The sequence below is a fragment of the Condylostylus longicornis genome, unplaced genomic scaffold, assembly GCF_029603195.1.
Source record: "Condylostylus longicornis isolate FDR11 unplaced genomic scaffold, ASM2960319v2 ptg000001l, whole genome shotgun sequence".
NCBI lineage: Eukaryota > Metazoa > Arthropoda > Insecta > Diptera > Dolichopodidae > Condylostylus > Condylostylus longicornis.
In genome coordinates, this window is record NW_026577970.1 from 2,935,658 (window position 1) to 2,953,469 (window position 17,812).

Here is a 17,812-nt window from a genome sequence, read left to right on the forward strand (position 1 = left end):
TTATTTTGGTTTGCTATGATTGATCTACATAAACCAAATGAACTAAAAATGGGAAACGCAAAACAATATCTCACATATTTTTCGTATTTTGCAATTTTTTTTTTAGAAAATTGTTATTCTATCTGAGTTCAATTATTTATTGGTAAAGTAAATTTTCTAAATTAATCATGCTTACTTTAACTTAGTATAAAATTTTTATTAGTTTCTTAAATATTTAAGAAATTTTATCCTTAGCTTTAAGATTTTAACTTATTTTTTTCGTATTCCTTAACATTATCTATTTACAATATGAAATTACTTTTAAAATATGAAATGGAAATGTCATTGCATATGAAATAAAAGATGTACTATATCAATTTTTGTTACAGAGCTTAATTTACACAGTAAAAAATTTTAATGAAAATTTAAAATAAAATGTGTTGGCAGAAACATTTCATGCTTCTATAAATACTGAGTTTCTTAACAATATGCATATATCTATTAATTTACAAAGTTTGTGATTAGATCCCAATAATAAAGAGTAAAGAAAATTAAAAAAATTTTATGCAATAATGAAAAGTGATATTAGTTTCAGTGTTGGCTGCAGGATCAGCATGTCATCAAAAAAGTAAAAGAAATGTAAAAACGTAACCCTAAATCTAATATCATTAAGTAAATCAATTATAAAATTAACGATGTGATGATTAGGAGCTTAGTATACTACATTTAAATTCTTTTTGCCTGTTTTTAACTAGAATGATTAAAAACAGGCAAAATAAGCTTATTCGCTACAATTGTTAAAAACAGGTAAAACAAAGTTCCATTGAAAAATCCACTTTCAGTCATATAATAATTTTAATATTTCTTGGAAATTCTAGATAATCTTAAATTGAGTTTTTAATAGATGTTTTATTAAATTTCCATTTTAAAATATTATCCTCAATGAAAACTTTACAGTTTACTAAAATACATGAATTTTTCGCAGTGTATTTAAAGATAAAAAAAAATCTTACATATGTATGTATAATATAGTTTATTATATTTGAACGCTAGTGTCTATAAATTTTCATTTGTGTTCGATTGTGTGTACTTGGAAATTGAATAGTTTTAGTATAAATTCCTTTCAAGGAATTTATTTAATGGAAGATGTTTGCTTATTTCAATTTCTACTTCCTATATAATATAAAATGATCCGTCTTGACAATTTCTACATATTTTCTGCATCGTATGAAAATTGGAATTGTAAACGGATATAAGAGATCATGTGATTGAATATTTCCCTCTAAGGCGTTTGTAATTTTAAATATTTAAATATTTAGAAAATTTAAGTAAAGAAATTTAAATACAAATTTTGAACCGTAAATATTTATAATTTTACTCTTGAATGTTGTAAAATATTTTTATTGAATGTCCTAGAATTGATTGAAAGTAAAGTATGTAAACATCATTTTTTATAACTTAAATTGCTGTGATACTTTTCTAAAGGAAAGTTTCTATGTTTCCTGAGAAAAAGTCTTTAAAAAATTTTTCGAATCTAGATAGGCTGGGATTTGAGTGTTTACAAAATTATATAGAAAAATTTTTATGAACGTATTTTCGAAAGGAATTTTTAGTTTTCTATTCCGTTTGTAGCGCTAAGAAATAACGTTTTATAGGACATAGATATTTTTATATAAAAATGTCTGGCTTATCGTCGAATTCTGAGTCCGTTCAAGAGATAACTACAAGACTAATTGAGTTATTAAGTTCACAAAATTTCCTCGAATAATTTATTATAATCTACTATACATATAATTCCGAACCTTATTTGATTTGTGTTCGATATAGTAAATTTAGTAATTTCAAAAATTATAAAAACAGTAGGTTCTAATAAAATTCCGTGGAAATACCATCTTTGTGTTTGATTATTGCAAAACTTCAAAAATTAATTGATAATAATGTAGCCATTATTTGTACATTATTATCAATTAATCATTCATATACGGTATGTATACAATATAAATACTTCTTGAAACACTCTCTAAAAGTTGACGATATTCTCGTTTTATATAAACGTTATCATTCTAATAAAATCATTCAGTTCAACTGAATCAACTTTAAAATATAATTATCTATTTGTTATTTAGTTTATTTCATTTGTCTATAAATTTCAAGAGAAATGACTGAACCTTATTCGAGGCTTAGGATTTTATTCATTAGAATATGATAGCCAATAAGTAATTATTTGGGTCTCCATCAAATATAAGCTTAATTACCAAATAAGCAGACCGTAACAAGACCATAAGAACAATATCGTAAATCTTATTATATCTTATATGCAGTTTGATTCATTAAATATGCTTTAGTTTAAATGAATTTCTGTAAAATTTTGTATAATCTGCTTACATCTTTGAATAAGATTGAATAATTTTATATATACTTAGGACTCATTTCATTTTCAAATGACTTTATTTAATATTTTTGCTATAGATATTGAAATATATATTTTTTTCTAAAGAGTGGTGATACATCAATGTCATTCATACATTATGTGTATAGTATTCAAATAATGTAGGAATATAATAAATCGTCCTTGTAGTTCTATATGTACATACATATACATATTTATATTGTGTAGGTATTAAATGAAATAAATTTATTCAATTCAATATAATTTAGACCTTTTCATACAATTGGTGTTTTGATATTCAGCAATTCCAAATGTATTAATAAAATTTACCTTGAAATCATGTAGACATTTTATTAGTTTCAATTTGTTAAAATTATAAAGATCCAAAAATTTTGTAATCATATGCAAAATATTTGTAATTATTAATCATGTATACTTGATTTGGGGGGAATAAATTTGCAATTCAATTTAAAAAAATCCTTTATGTTTCTTTAGTCAAATGAACAGATAAGGAAATTTAAGTGAAATTGACTAAAATGAATTAAAAAGGAAGAGTAATTATAACGAGTAGTAATTTTTCCACAAAGCATAATTTCTAATAACAATTAAGTTTGAACGGGAATAATAATTTTGGTATAAGTAAATGGAAATTTTCAGTTGACTGCTTTAATTTTGAAATAGGAAATTTATTTACGTTTTAATAATTAGAAATTACAATTATTGATCAAATACAATGAAGTACCAATTATGTTTGGTAAAATAAAATTTAAAAAGTTATGGAAATTTCAATGCTAACCAGTATTGAAGTTACATCTAAGAGCTAAGATTTCATAGAGTATATATAACCAAAATTAAAGTTCCCATAAAAGGTTATAGTTTTTTTCCTTATACAGAACGTTAACTCTTGGATTTTTCTTAAAGATTTTAGAGTATGACAATATTTTTTTTGTAAATTACAATTTTGCTTTATTCATAGCTTTTATAGAGTTTTTGGGACACGTTTCATTTATAAATGTGTTAGTTTTCTGAAGGATGTAATTGACATGTTGATGCAAAACTGGTTAAATATTCAACGCATTTAATGATTTTCTGTTTAAAAAAGTTTATGTTTTTCAAATTTACCTCAAATTTTTCAATTTGTCTGACTGTTAAAATGGTTGAGGTTGTTTTTCTGAATAAATAGACCTCTTCAAAAAGTTTCTTTCCATAGTTATTTTGACTTTTTCTAACCTTTTTTTTTTTCAGAAAATAGCAATTGTACGCAGTTTAACTTTCCAAACTTCTGTTGTAAAGTGATCAGAAGACAAATGTTTTTTTAATGTCTCCAATTATTATATGGATACTGACTGAATTCAATTTTTAATATTAGACTGATATTTATATATTGTACATATACATAAACACATAAATTTGATGACAAAATGTGTCTGGTTATTTTTGATAGATTATAGACTTGCTATGGTTTGATAAGGCATAATTAAAATACCATTGAATTCATAATATTTTTTCGAAAAAAATTTATTTCTAAACCAATTGCAATATGCAAAGTCAATAGATAAATCCTTAGATAATTATTGTTTCGCTTCGTTCGTTTTAATATTTCTCATTTTCAATATGAAAATATCAACTGAAGTAATAAAAATTTAGAAGTTCAAAAGAAAATGATTACTTTGCATAATTTTAAAGAATTGTTAGCTCCACCAACACCATCACGTACAAGCATTGCATAATATTTGAAAATCGTTTACTTTCAGATCTAATTTTCTTTTCCTTAAAGTTTTTATTTATTATCCAAAGCATATTCAGGAAATTACTTCTTATAGTAAAAAGCTAATATCAGTTACAAAAACAGTGAAACCATTAAGTTAACCATTGAAGAAAATAACTGAATATGATTATACAAAAAACACATTCAAGAATGTGTTAAATTTAAGTAGCGAATGAATAAGAAAACATAATATTTAAGAGGAGGGTAAAAGAGAGGCAAAAGAGATGTTCTGGTATTCGATGATAAATGAAAGAAAACAAATTCTGAATCATTAAATTTTGGTTATCTTTAACAGTCGTTTTAATATATTTATGTTTTTTGTGGTGACTTCACTTTAAAAAGTATGCAAAAAAAAAAAAACAGTTTTTCAAAAGTTATTGTTGAAAAGTTGAAAGGATAATGAAAATTTTTCCGGTTAAATTATTTTCATTTGTTTAAAAAGTTTTCATTATTGAATTTTTTTACTATCAAATATTTTATTGAATAGATGCTATGAAAAGAAGTCTAAACACAGAAAAACAATCATGACCTCATGATGTAGAAACGGTATATAAAACTTTGGTTTAGTAATAATTGAGAGGTCTATAATAAACTAGTAGTATAAAAATCAATAAAATTTTTATATAACATTTTCGTTTACTACTTTAAGCCGAACTACTATTGATTTGCTGAACAGTTTCATCTGGTCATACTTAATACATATTAAAAATTTGAATCGACCCAAAATCAAAGCAATGCCAATTCGAAAAGATTTTGTAGGAATTTCTGTTTTTAAATAACTGAGTAATTTTAATTAAACACTTTTGGCATTTCAATTTCGCAATTGAGAAACTTTAAATGTTTATTCCGAATTCAAGGTAATTTTAATGTTTATTGGAACTCCCGAGCAATGAGAAAACAACTTTTAAGTTAATCAACGGAAATTTTCGGAGAGAATTTCATTATACACTATAGGATTTTATTATTGTTTTTCAATAATTTCAAAGGCAAAGAAATTTGATATTGGAATAAGAAGCGGAAAATTGAAATATTTTTCTCATTCATCAAAAAAAAATTCATGAACTCTTTTTTTCGGTTGTTGAAAAAACAAGACAACGTTAGCGAGCAGAACAACAACTTCAATTATTACTAACAAATTTTTCTGAATTCACAAATAAAACTTTTCGAGTAAGAGAGAGCCGCCTATATTTAATTTATTTCTCTTTTTCGAGTTTTATTTAAATTTTTTCCGCATACAAACCTAATTTTCCTTGCGAGATCTTAACTTCCTGCAATCAAATACCTCTAGAATCTTTTCTATACAGTTGCACTTATATTGAATTTTAAATTCACCTACCACAATTTGTTTTATAATATGATGCTTTTCACATAAGCCTTACTATTTTCGAGGCACTAGTATAAATATTATCATTATCCTAGTTTAAGTTTGAAAAATGAAAATTCATGAATTTTTTTTTTTTTTTGGATATTTTTTATTCGGCTAAAATTCCATTAACTGTAAGAGTACTTAAGTTTCATTTAGTTGGTGTAGCTTTGAACTTTTATAAATAATGAAAAAAAAATAATAAAAAAAATTTTTATAAAATTTATAAAAAAAATTTCATTTACAGATTTGCTGTTATCGTAGCAACAGATTGTGCATGTTGGTTACCAATTATTATAGTTAAATTGGCAGCATTATGTGGTAAGTCAATTAATGATTGTGTATGTGTTAGATAAATTTTATATTATGAACTTCATTATAATTATTATGTAGTGGGAAATTTGCAGCTTGTATTATGAATTTCAATTAAAATTTTATAATAATTTTCAACCCTCATGAAATAAAATGGAAATTATTGAAAATGTCGCTTTTTTTGATATTTCAAAGTAATTGTATTTATTTCATGAAAATTTGGAAATACTGGTATTGATAAATTAAAAGATGGTTGGTTCATAACAAATTTTTCTATTTTGTACTTTAAAATCTAAATTGTTTATTGAAAAATTTATTTGAATTGTGTAAACGTATTTGTTTGAGAATATTCCATGTGTAAATTTCGAATTTTTTTGGCGTTAGAGGATAAAAAAAATAAATAAAGAGTGATTCACTCTTCTCACCGATCAGTTGAATATCAATTTTTCTGGTTTGTTTAAAATTTGGTCTTTAGACATAAAATTTTTAACCAAAAAAAATGTGCTCAGTTTTATAGATTTTGCATTTATTCAAAATTTCCAAGTTGTTAACTTAAGTACTAAGTATTTAAATCAAAAATATTTTAATAATATGAAATACGAGTATTAAAAATTTCTTAAACTTTAAGGTGTTAGTTAAATTACTCTTGATGAAATCAGTTGAAGATTTTATACTCGTTGAAATCATGATTAATTGGAACTTCACTGCCAATAATTTTCAAATATTTTACTTACACATCCTTGCAGACATAGAATACATTACAAAGAATTTAGTTTTGTTTCTCTTCCACTTGGTTACAATAAAACCAATTTTGCTCTGATGAAAGAAAGGTTCTAATAATATAGCCTTCAAATTATTGCATAAAGTAATTTATGTATTTATTGTTGTAATAATATTTTGTTTTCATTTCTTTAATATTAAATTTTAATGAAATAATTCGTATTAAATCTTTCATTCAATATGCACCAAAATTGATGATTTTAAAAGGGACCGCGCCTATAATCACAATATGTGATGAATAATTTCCATTTATTTTATTCCAATTTTTGATTGAATTTTGTTGAATAATTGAAAAATTTCAAAAAGTAATTTAAAAATTTACGTATTTTTGTATTATTTTTTAAAGATTTTTAAATCAAATTCTAGAATCTTTATAGAAATACTGAAACAATGTGTGTAACTAATGTTCAAATTTACATTTTCAATTTAATTAATTAATTTTAGCTTTCTGTAAAAATCTTACTCTATATAGCTATTATTTGCTTTAAATAAATAATCATCTGATATTTAAAATATTAAAAACAGAAAAAATATTTTTTTTGAGTAATCCTTAAATTTATGTTCTTAAAGCTGCTAAAAATTTGTTTTCCTTCAATTGTAAGATAAAATCAATAGTAAAAACAAAATAAAAGAAAAATGGGATGAGAAAATAAATATTTTATTCTTGATTCGTTCTTCATATTTTCCTTGAAAATAATTTTAAATGATGAATCGAAGTCTTTACGCTGTCTCTATGAATTTCCGTTCGTATAACATAAAAATTTTGAATATAAAAAAAAAGCATGATTTTTAACTATGTATGAATAAAAATAATTTTCGGAATATCAAAAGGAAAGTAGATGTTAAGAATAAATTTATAACCAAAATAAGTTGTAATAGTGAGGAAGTTTCCCGACAAAATTTGTGTATTTTGTATATTTTTGGTATTTTAGTTTAATAAGAATGCTTGCCAGTTTAAATGACAGTGATAACTAGGGAACTGACGAATATGGAAATAATTTAGTGGGTTAAAATATTTTTAGTCCATAGAAGGTTATTTGACGCAAAATAATGCTAGAAGATGTAAATCGCTTCTCTCTTCCACGAGTTTGAAAATTTTATGAAGACAATGCAAAATTTTTGGTGAACCGCTTTTAAAAATCTTAACGCTGGGAGCCTGCTTTTACCTTTAAATAGGGAAAATTAGTTAGAAATTTATTTATATAAGAAAAGGTTTCTCGCAAATATCAATTTAGAAAATTGTCGTTATCAACTTCCGGCAGTGTGAAAGTTTTGCAATCAAAAATACGGACAAGCGGATAAAAAAAATTTATAATTTTATTGGAAATGTTCGTAAAACTCAATTAATTTAAAATTGCATTAAACAAATAGTTTCATGATTACATTGAATTTCATATTTAACCCAATAATAGTATTAACCTTCCATCTCGGGAATGCACATTATAAGTATATTTCACTATATTATATAGAGTCTAGTAAGTTTAAAGTAGGGAAATGTAAGAATACTGAATATTTTTTTATCATTTCATTGATATCAAATAAATTTTATGAAAAGTTATCATATTAAACATGCCCAAATATGTGTACAACTTCCGACGTACGTTTACGTTTAAGTTAAGATAAAAATTTTTCATATAGCATAAGGACTCAAGAAATAAACTTCGTCTTATCTCATTTTTAATATTGTTTTTGTTTTACTACACAAATTCGTTTTAAAGTTACTTTTATTCAAAATGTTGAACCCCCATTCGCATTCTTCCTTAAAATATCAGAACGCATCTTTAATCTTTGCTGAATACAAGTCGTACGAAAATTTAAAGCATGTATAAGGCAATTTAATAGTGAAATTATGTGTTTTGTTAAAGACAATAAGAAAGACGATTTGAAAAGAAAATCCAAAATAATTTAGACCTGTAAGATTAACAGTTTTAGATAATTTTTAGTATTTCTTTAGTATAATAAAAGTCACGAAACATTGGATAGGATGTCAATAAAAGAATTAGTAGTAAGCTTAAATTTAGCTGTGAATTATTTTTAAATACAGAACAGGGGCTATGTGAAGAACTTATTGTTTTCCAAAAAGAAATTTTTATGGAATTTGGTCCAGCAAGAACGAGTTTCGGAAAAGTGATCAACACTACTTATATTGCCTGTCCTTGCAAGAGTACTAAAACTTTTGTTCAGTGATATCTTTCAAAAGCATTTTCATGAGATCTCAGCTTACACAACTATAGTTTGTCCTTTGAGTCTCACACTCTGAATAAATTTTTTTATGTAAAGGAGTTAAATTACAACTGGCGGCTATAAAATCAAATTTAATTTAAGTACTTATTACATTTAATATTTTCAAGGAATGAGTAGATAAAATTCAATGGTTTTATGTTTTCAAGACCATCCTAGAAACTTGAAATATATTTTTAAAGCTTGTGAGTTCTAAGTATAATTCATAGACATTGTTCGACTTTCTATGCGTTCAGTTCAAATTTAAAAATATTTTTAAATGGCCTGTTCTAAAATATATGTTATTTATTCAACCACCATTTCGTAACAGTATAACTTCACTCACGCCTTTTTTATCGTAAAAACACATTTCAACAAGTGTAAGAAACCAAAACAAAGTTTCTCTTTTTCATTAATAATTTTCTTTCTATATACGCCTTGGTTTCTCTTTCCAAGTGTATTGTCTCAACTCATCAACAATTTTATGTGAATGCGAAAAAATTGCTTCCTCCCTTCATTGATTTTGTTAATATAATCCAATTGTGATTTCTCACTCTTACTTTTCTTGCATTCTCCTTTGAATTTAGCCTAAAAACACGCAATTTCGTACATATTGATTTTATAAAATTTGTGTATTATTTTTCGAGGCATATTTTATTATTTTTAATAAGTGCTTATGGAAATATGGTTTATATAAATTTTATCATGTGTTTAAGTAGCTTACTGTTTTTATTTTATTGCATAGGCAGAATTTCAGAGTTGGGGAGGTGATTATGCTGAAGATAAAGTAAATATCATCAATAAATCGTTGTATTTATTAACAAGAAAAATGGCAATGATGAAATGTTCATTTTATTTTTTGTGTTCTCTTACATGACAAAATTTGCTCTCATTATTATATACGAAAAATTATGAACTTACATAAAATATTCACAATAACCTTTGAAATATAGAAAGAAATTGGAAAATAAAGATTTTTCCACCGAATACACCGGAGATGTCAAACTTATGTGATAAAACGATTTTTATTGTTAGCCCCAAGGGTATATCGTATAAAAGGTTATTATTTTTCTTTTTTTTCTTCTGAGAATTTAATTGAGATTATAATGATGCCATTAAATAGTAGGTGATAAAGTTTACAGGTTTTTTGTTAATACATGTACTTTAATTTTTGCAAATGAAATATGCAGTCTATATTTTAAACATTATTCAAAAAATTTTTTTATTTAGCATGCAAAGCGCATTTAGTTTTATATCAAGTTTTGATGTTAATACTGAAACATATTTATGTTTAAGAAATGCCATAAACTTGACCGGTCATTAATTTGTTAAACATTTGTTTTGTTTGAGTTCTAATTCTGTTTCTTAGTAAGTTCGTCAAATTTCAAATGTATATATGAATCATCATGCATACTAATTTCTGTTATGGCTCAGAAGAAAAGGTGGTTGCGGCTTAATCCCTTTAAGGAGTACTACAAGCTCTACAGGGCATATAATTCCATTCCAGTCATTTTACACGTCTTTGGTGTTTTTTTGTTTGATTTCGCTTACCGAACTTTTGTAAATATATATTGAAAAACTTCATCATATAATATGTATGTAAATAAAATTTCAAATAAGAAAAAATTTTAATCTTTTGTTCACAAGCATTCTTTTAACGCGAATTCAATCAAAAACTTAATACAGAAATAAAAATATTTGCCTCAAATTATGTAAAAATGAAGAAAGTCATAAGAAATCATGGAAATTTCGAATTGAAAACTGAAATCCTTCAATAAATTATGCATTTTAAATAAAACGAACCATCTAAAATTTTTTGGTTTTTTTTAATAATAAAAACATCAGTAAATTGATGAGATTATTTCCAAGGATAATTTAATTTTAATTGTATAAATTATCGTTGACCTTGAAAGCTTTATCTATGTTAAATTATGAGTCCAAAATGAGGATGTCCAAAATTCATAAAAAGTTTTGCCTTTACATTGTTTTTAGCATTTTTCCAAAAAAAATTGAAAAAAAGTGAGACTTTGCGATAAATCTATTTTTCTTCAGAAATAAATTTTTCCATACGCCCCTGCGTTCTTAAAAATTAATTATTTATCAGAAAGTATAATTCTTTAATTTAAATAAGCCAATTATCTCCATTAACTCCATCATTGTGCGTCAGTATTTCTTTTAAATTACAATAAAATTCTTCTATCGATCATTTTCTTAAAATATTCAATAACGCTACAATAATAATTGGAGGATGTTTTGTTTAAATTGCTAATTAATTTTCAATTGTTAAAAATAAATGTGCTGTTGCACACAGCGCCGACTTTATCCGAGACATCTAAAAATTCGTTATTATCATTTTCAATTTATTACATTTTTTCTGCAGCCTTCACAAATAAAATTTTTTATAATCGTTTGGTTCTAATTATTTTCACCCAAATTCAAATACATTCGTAAGGGTACACAAATGCTTATTTACTTTTTTTTGTATTACTTTAATATTACATTTTCTGTTCCAACTTTAATTTTCAGTTCAAAATTACCTCTGGACCTTGTAATTATTCTTTAGTATTTTTGAATAAATTAAATGGTAATATAAATGAACTCCCTTGAACTTATATAATATATATAAATTGTATAACAGTAAATATCATTAAATTTTATACTCAATATGCAAACAAGTCTAATAGCAGTTGAAAATAATAATTTATTTTAATCTTGTTATTTTATAGGAATGAAAATTCCGGCATCTTTATATGCATGGTTAGCAGTTTTAGTACTTCCTGTAAATTCAGCATTAAATCCAATTTTATATACCTTAACAACAGCATCATTCAAACAACAGGTGAGTTTTTTTTTAATTTTGCTTTTAATAAAATTAGAGATAAGATATAAAACGTTTTTTTTTGGTGATTTACTCTAAGTAAGGGGCAAAGTATTGTGCTTTACCTTCATTTAGTATTTTTAAAATGTACGAATATCAATTATTTGGAATTATTTCAATGACTTATTTAAATTTACCATTATTAAAATTTTTGGAAATGCATGATTTGGAAATGCTTCTTCACTCCTCTGTTCGCCTGAATAAAACAAGAGCAAAAACTGATTATTGAATTCAGATTTGCTCGGAGCACTCGTTCAAGCAATTTCCATTTAACTTGCAAAAACAATCTAGTCATACATATCTTTTAAACTCAAAAATATAATTAACAACCTTTCGGAAAAAATTGCTGTTGTGTTGCTTACATTTTTAGTCATTAGCTTAAGAAACAGCCGTAAGGGTCTCACAGAGTTTGAATTGTAAACCTTCTCTTTTATCTCTAACCATTTCTTTTATATTTTAGATTCTGCTATTAAATTGGCTTTCAATATTTTTTAAATTTCTTTCAATATTTTTCAATTATCTGGAGCTTATATTTTACAATTATGTTTTTGATTTTTGAGTTTGATTTTTTTTTGTTCATACTTCCTGACCTTCAGTAAAGCGTTCTTAATATTTTATATGTTAGTATATTTGAAATGCTTGAGCATATTTACCTACGATCATTTAAATACCCGGAAAACAATTCTTTTCATTTTAGAAATGAAAGTTGCTTAAAATTTTTAGAAAAAGCATTTGCCCCCAAAATGGTTTTCAAAATTTATAGTAGGCTTAGTACTAAGTGTCGCTTAGCAGATTTTGATAAAATAAATACCAAGCTTAATTATTCAATTGGAAATAACAAAATAGACTATTTCGGCTTAACGAAAAATAATATGAATTAAATGATAATTTTAGAAAATAAAATCGAATCATTACAAAATTTGAACCGCCCTAATGATAAAATTTATTAAGATTATTAAGTACAATACGGTTAATTATATTAAAGAGTACGGAACTGCCAACTGGGTTGAATTTATGTACTAAAAATAAAGAAATTGTTCCTGATATTTTTTATTTCCTAAACTATTTTTGTAAATTTATCCTGTATCCTCTTTTAAAGATAAGCAAATTCAATGGAAAATTATGTTTTTTAATATTTCTATTGTCATATTGTTATATGTACCAAGCGGAGATAATTGTATGTGTGTCTGTATTTCTATTTATAAATTTTTTCTATTTATTTTAGTTTGCTGTATATATATGAAGTAGCAAAACGAATATTCAAAAATTTTTCCAGTCAGTTATATATTAAAAAAATTTTAAGATAAAAGTAACAAAACATAAAATTTTTTTTATTTAAAAACATTTTCCCTATTTTGGCTGCTCACTTTTAAAATCATAAATAATTCTGTTGTGCTCTTGTAACGTGAAAAGTCCTTCAAAAACTTGAACAAATACTCTAAAAGAATTGAGAATATTTTAAGTAAAATGTACAAATCTATCTAGATATATGTATTTGCATATGTACGTACTTAAGCTAAATTTTAAAAGTGTACACAGACATTAGAGCTAAGGATGGGTTGGTAAACTTTTGCACGTGCAAATTTTCATGTTTTCCATAAGAGAAAAAAAAATTAACTTTTTAAAAGTTTATCCTGTTACATTTTTTAACAATGGAACCAATGATATTTCAGTAGGGGAAAAAGATAAGATATTTTTTGGTTTCAATATAAATTTTGGAAGTTGTATGTGATGATATACGATTTTAATAATATTAAATAATACAGAAATCAAATTAAAAGTGATTTTAATAAGGATTATTTTCGTTTTTCTTTGTTTGCTAACAGAAAATGTTGCTGTACATGTTGAGAAATACCATTCTTTTTCCTTTTATTCAAAAGAAAATTTTTAGTCATTATCCTTGTATTTTATTCATAATTTTAAAAGGAATTTTTACATACACTTGTACACACATATTTACATTTTTATATAGAAATATTCTTTTGTGTTTTCATTATTATTTATTAATTTAATCGTAAAAGTTTATAACAAAATTTATCAACATTTTTCAAAAATAAATTTTATGCCCTATAAATATAAATTTTGTATAAAAATTTGCAGCATCAAAAGAAATTATTATTGAATTTAAAAATATTACTGAAAACTGGTAAAAGGTTAAAATGTCTACGAATAATTATTTAAAAGTACTTTTTTTTTTCTTTTTGAATTTAATATTCTTGTAAGAATTTTTATGGATTTTAATTATTTTAGATTTATATTGAGAAGACTTTAATATTTTGTTAAAATTATGACATAATTGAAGATTATGTTTTCATATTGAGACTTTGTTATTTCAAATCACATTTTTATATATGTAATCCTTTGTAAAATTTCTCAATTTTTAATCGGATGAATTTAGAATAATAGTAGGAAATAAGATTTAATTAAATCATAAATTAATATAAATATTGCATACAATTAGGAGGAAATTTATATTTCAAAATTATGGGAAACAGTTATTATTATATGGACCCTTCATAGCATTGATTTACCGATGATTTACCAAAAAAAATATTTCTTGGTAAAGAAAGTTAACAAAATGAAAATTTTAATAAATTTTTTAGCACAAAATATTTGAAAAAAATGGAATACATGCAAAGACAAATCGGGATTTAAAAAACTAAATCGATCATATCCATGGTTGTAAAACTGTGCATTTCAATCTTAATTTATCAATCTAGAACTTGCATTTGCATAATATATAGTTTCCCTTCTAATATTGAAAACGCTCTGTTAAAATAATTTTGTCAGTAACATAGAACTCCCATCAATAGAAATTTATTACTTCTATTTTCGGCATTAAGGTATAACGAAAAGGCAGCAAACTGACAATTTACAAAGCCATAAGTGTAATAACAATAAATCTTAAGGTAGGGAAATACCTAGAAATCTTGATCTATAGTAAAAAAATCGTCAATCGATATCTTTTAATAATAGCAGTTTGAAATTTTATGGATTTGCGTATAAATGAAGAATTACTTCACAAATTATCGAAAAACGGACTTAATATAAAGGTTATTTTAAAATGTGCCCTTAATAGCCTGACATTAATAGTAACAAATTGAACTCCCGACCACAGAATTCACAATTCGATATAGTTAAAAAATTGAGTTTTTAGAAACATCCTAAAAATGTTTTTTTTGTACAAAATAAACTCAAATATTGGACGACAAAAACTTTATACTTGCAATAAAGCTTTCGGCGTTTTATTTCATGACAATATTGTGATTTTTTTCGAATAATAATAAGCTGTTTTATGTCAATAAAATTATTCCACTATACAGGGTGATTCAGAAGGTTATACAACAACTTATACCATATGGTTAGAAGATCGAAAATGGTTAAAACTTTTGTTCTGGACTGGGTGCCTGATCTCAAGGGTTTTCGAGTTCCAGGGCTTTTAACGAATTTTCATGAAATTTTTACTTATCCAAGTTTTTTTGGATTATAACTTCCATTCTAAAAAACATCTTCAAACAAAGAGTTTCTGAAAGACCTAGCAAAGGGCTTAAAATAAATATCTTGCTTGATTCTGTATTTTATGTATCTTCGGAATACTAAGCATTTGAACTTTGTGTAAAATCAAATTTTACCTTTGTTTTATTGTTTCAGTTTTTTCTAAATAGATAATTTCGTAAAGTATTTTTTGTAACTTTGAATTTTTTTTATAGAATTTTTCCCAGCTGCTTAAGCTTTAATTTAAATGCTCAAACATTAAAATTTTTTTAGGATACAGAAGATATAGCACTAAAACCATTTCCAAGTGTAGATTTTAGAGGCCCTATTTTTCAGTATTTTTGATTTTTATTGATTTTAAGCGCCTGTAATTATCAACTATCATTAATTTTGAATGACAAGAGTCACTCGATAAAACACTTGACATGTTTTTATGAGCAGTTATTTTGATAAAAAATCCGCGTTTTAATATTTTTATTGAAATTTAACAAATAATAACAAAATTGAAACGAAATTTTATACAAACCTTTTATTTTGAAAAACAAAAATTGAATTTAAAAAATTTTAAATTTGTGAAAAGAAAAACTTGAATTTTGTATTAGGAAAAACAAAATAAAAATCTAGTAATCAAAAAAAATTTTTCGAAACTTTTCTTGGTAAAGAAAATTGATAAATTTTTTATTTTTGCCAATTTTTATAAGAAATGGTACCTATATGGTTTGAAATTTTTAAATGCATTTTTCTCAGATTGGGTGCAATTTGAAAATTTCAAAAAAATATTTTCGAAATCTAGACACCATTTGGCATCTGAAGTTATTAAAATTATCCAGCTGGAGCGAATTTTCAAAGTCATGCCATATAAATATTGACATTTATTTTAATAGAAAAAATTTTTTTTGAATAGGAAAATTTAATTATTTTAACAAAATGGAGTTTGTAAATGATATGGTATTAATATTTTAAAGTTAATAAATAATTAATAAATAATTTGATGCGATTAATAAATTTTAAAGAAATTTCTACAAAAACTAAAATTGGTGTACGAATGATGCAACTAAAGAGGTGTTCCGGTTAAACAATTAATTTAAAATATGCGATTGAATAGAAATATGTATATTTAAAAGAAGAAAAACATAAATTTTTGCCAATGAGGTGAATTTTCTAGGAGAATTTGGTGTTTGTTTAGAGAAATTTGTAAATTTTTTGATAATAGGAATAAAGGAATATTAAATTGAATTTAATTTTAGTTTTTTTAACATCTGTTTTGATTTTAATTGAATTTGTTGCCCACAATACTTGTGGTTTTTGTACTACATATTCTGTACCATAAAAATCTATTTTTTAGAAGCTATTTTTTGAAGTTTCTATCTTTTTCAGAATGGAGGTTAATTAAAAAAAACTTGGATAAGTAAAAATTTCGCGAAAATTCGTTAAAACCCTTGGAACTCGCATACTCTTGAGATCTGCGGCACCCAGTCTGGAACAAAAGTTTTACCCATTTTCGATCTTCTAACCTTTGGTATATGTTGTTGTATATAGTTTTCTATATCAAACTGTGTATGCGTACGTAGATTGTATTTATTTTATTAATACATAAAAATTCTCAGACTCGTTGAGAAAAGTTTCCCTGAATGGAAAATCTTTTAAACATATTTAAGTAAATATTGAATTACCGGTTCAGATGTGATTTTCCTTTATGTAAAACCAATTTTTTGCCTAAATATAATCAGCTGCTGGTTAATAATTGCAAGCTAATGTGGTTGTCAGTTTTATACATTTTAAGTTCTACATGATACAAGAATTAGGGTGTAAAAAGCAACATATAAATGTGAAACAAATAAACAGGCATATTTCTTATTATAACGGAATTCAATTGTGTTTACAGGACCTAACTATAATTACTCTATTTTATTTCATTTACATTTAAATTTTTTTTTTCCAATTATTGCATATTATAATTTTTATTTTATGTGATTTTTAATATTAAATTTCTATTAAAGTTGGTCTCTTTTATACAGATACGACGTTATGTTTGGACAAAACAATCCGACACAAGAATCTCACGTTCAAATACGGCATATGAATCGGCATATAGTACAAGTATGGGTCAATTTACAAATGGGGCATCAAGTCGAAAAAAATTGTTACAGCGTAATCTAAGTTATGTATAGCATTAGGATTGTTAAGTATGGAAGTGCAAGTGGGAAATATTATTGATATTAAAAAAAAACAAGGAAAATAAAAGAATTGACAATTGACATTATTTAAGAAAATTTATGTAAGTTTAAAATATCAACTAAATAAACAATTTAAAATATAAGTTCCTTCAAATTTAAGCTTAAATCTTTCCTAGTTATATAATGGTAGTTTATAATAAATTTAACAAAAAAATATTTTTAAAATTAAATTAAGCAAGTTAAAAATGTCAAAAACAGAAAAATTGTGATGTTAAAAAAATAATTTTACTTTTTACCTGAACACAAAAATATTTTTAAATGAAGAATAAAAAAGAACAGCTTAGTCTATTTCTGAAGAGATTAAACTAGAATTTATTTTACAAGTAATGAACTAATTACGAATTAAATTCAAAATAATTCAAAATTTTAAATTCCTAATCTTGAATCTAAA

The 17,812-nt window shown here is 24.5% G+C and overlaps 1 protein-coding gene across 1 annotated transcript in view; it reads left to right on the forward strand.

Annotated features, from left to right (window-relative positions):
- Positions 1–17,510, forward strand: part of LOC129618849 (relaxin receptor 1) — a 100,833-nt gene extending 83,323 nt beyond the window's left edge. The window contains exons 18-20 of the mRNA XM_055533874.1: positions 5,747–5,820; positions 11,538–11,650; positions 17,185–17,510. Of these exons, the coding sequence (XP_055389849.1) occupies positions 5,747–5,820; positions 11,538–11,650; positions 17,185–17,355 (358 nt within the window). The 3' untranslated portion in view covers positions 17,356–17,510. The remainder of the gene's footprint in view (positions 1–5,746; positions 5,821–11,537; positions 11,651–17,184) is intronic.
- The last annotated feature ends 302 nt before the right edge of the window (positions 17,511–17,812 follow it).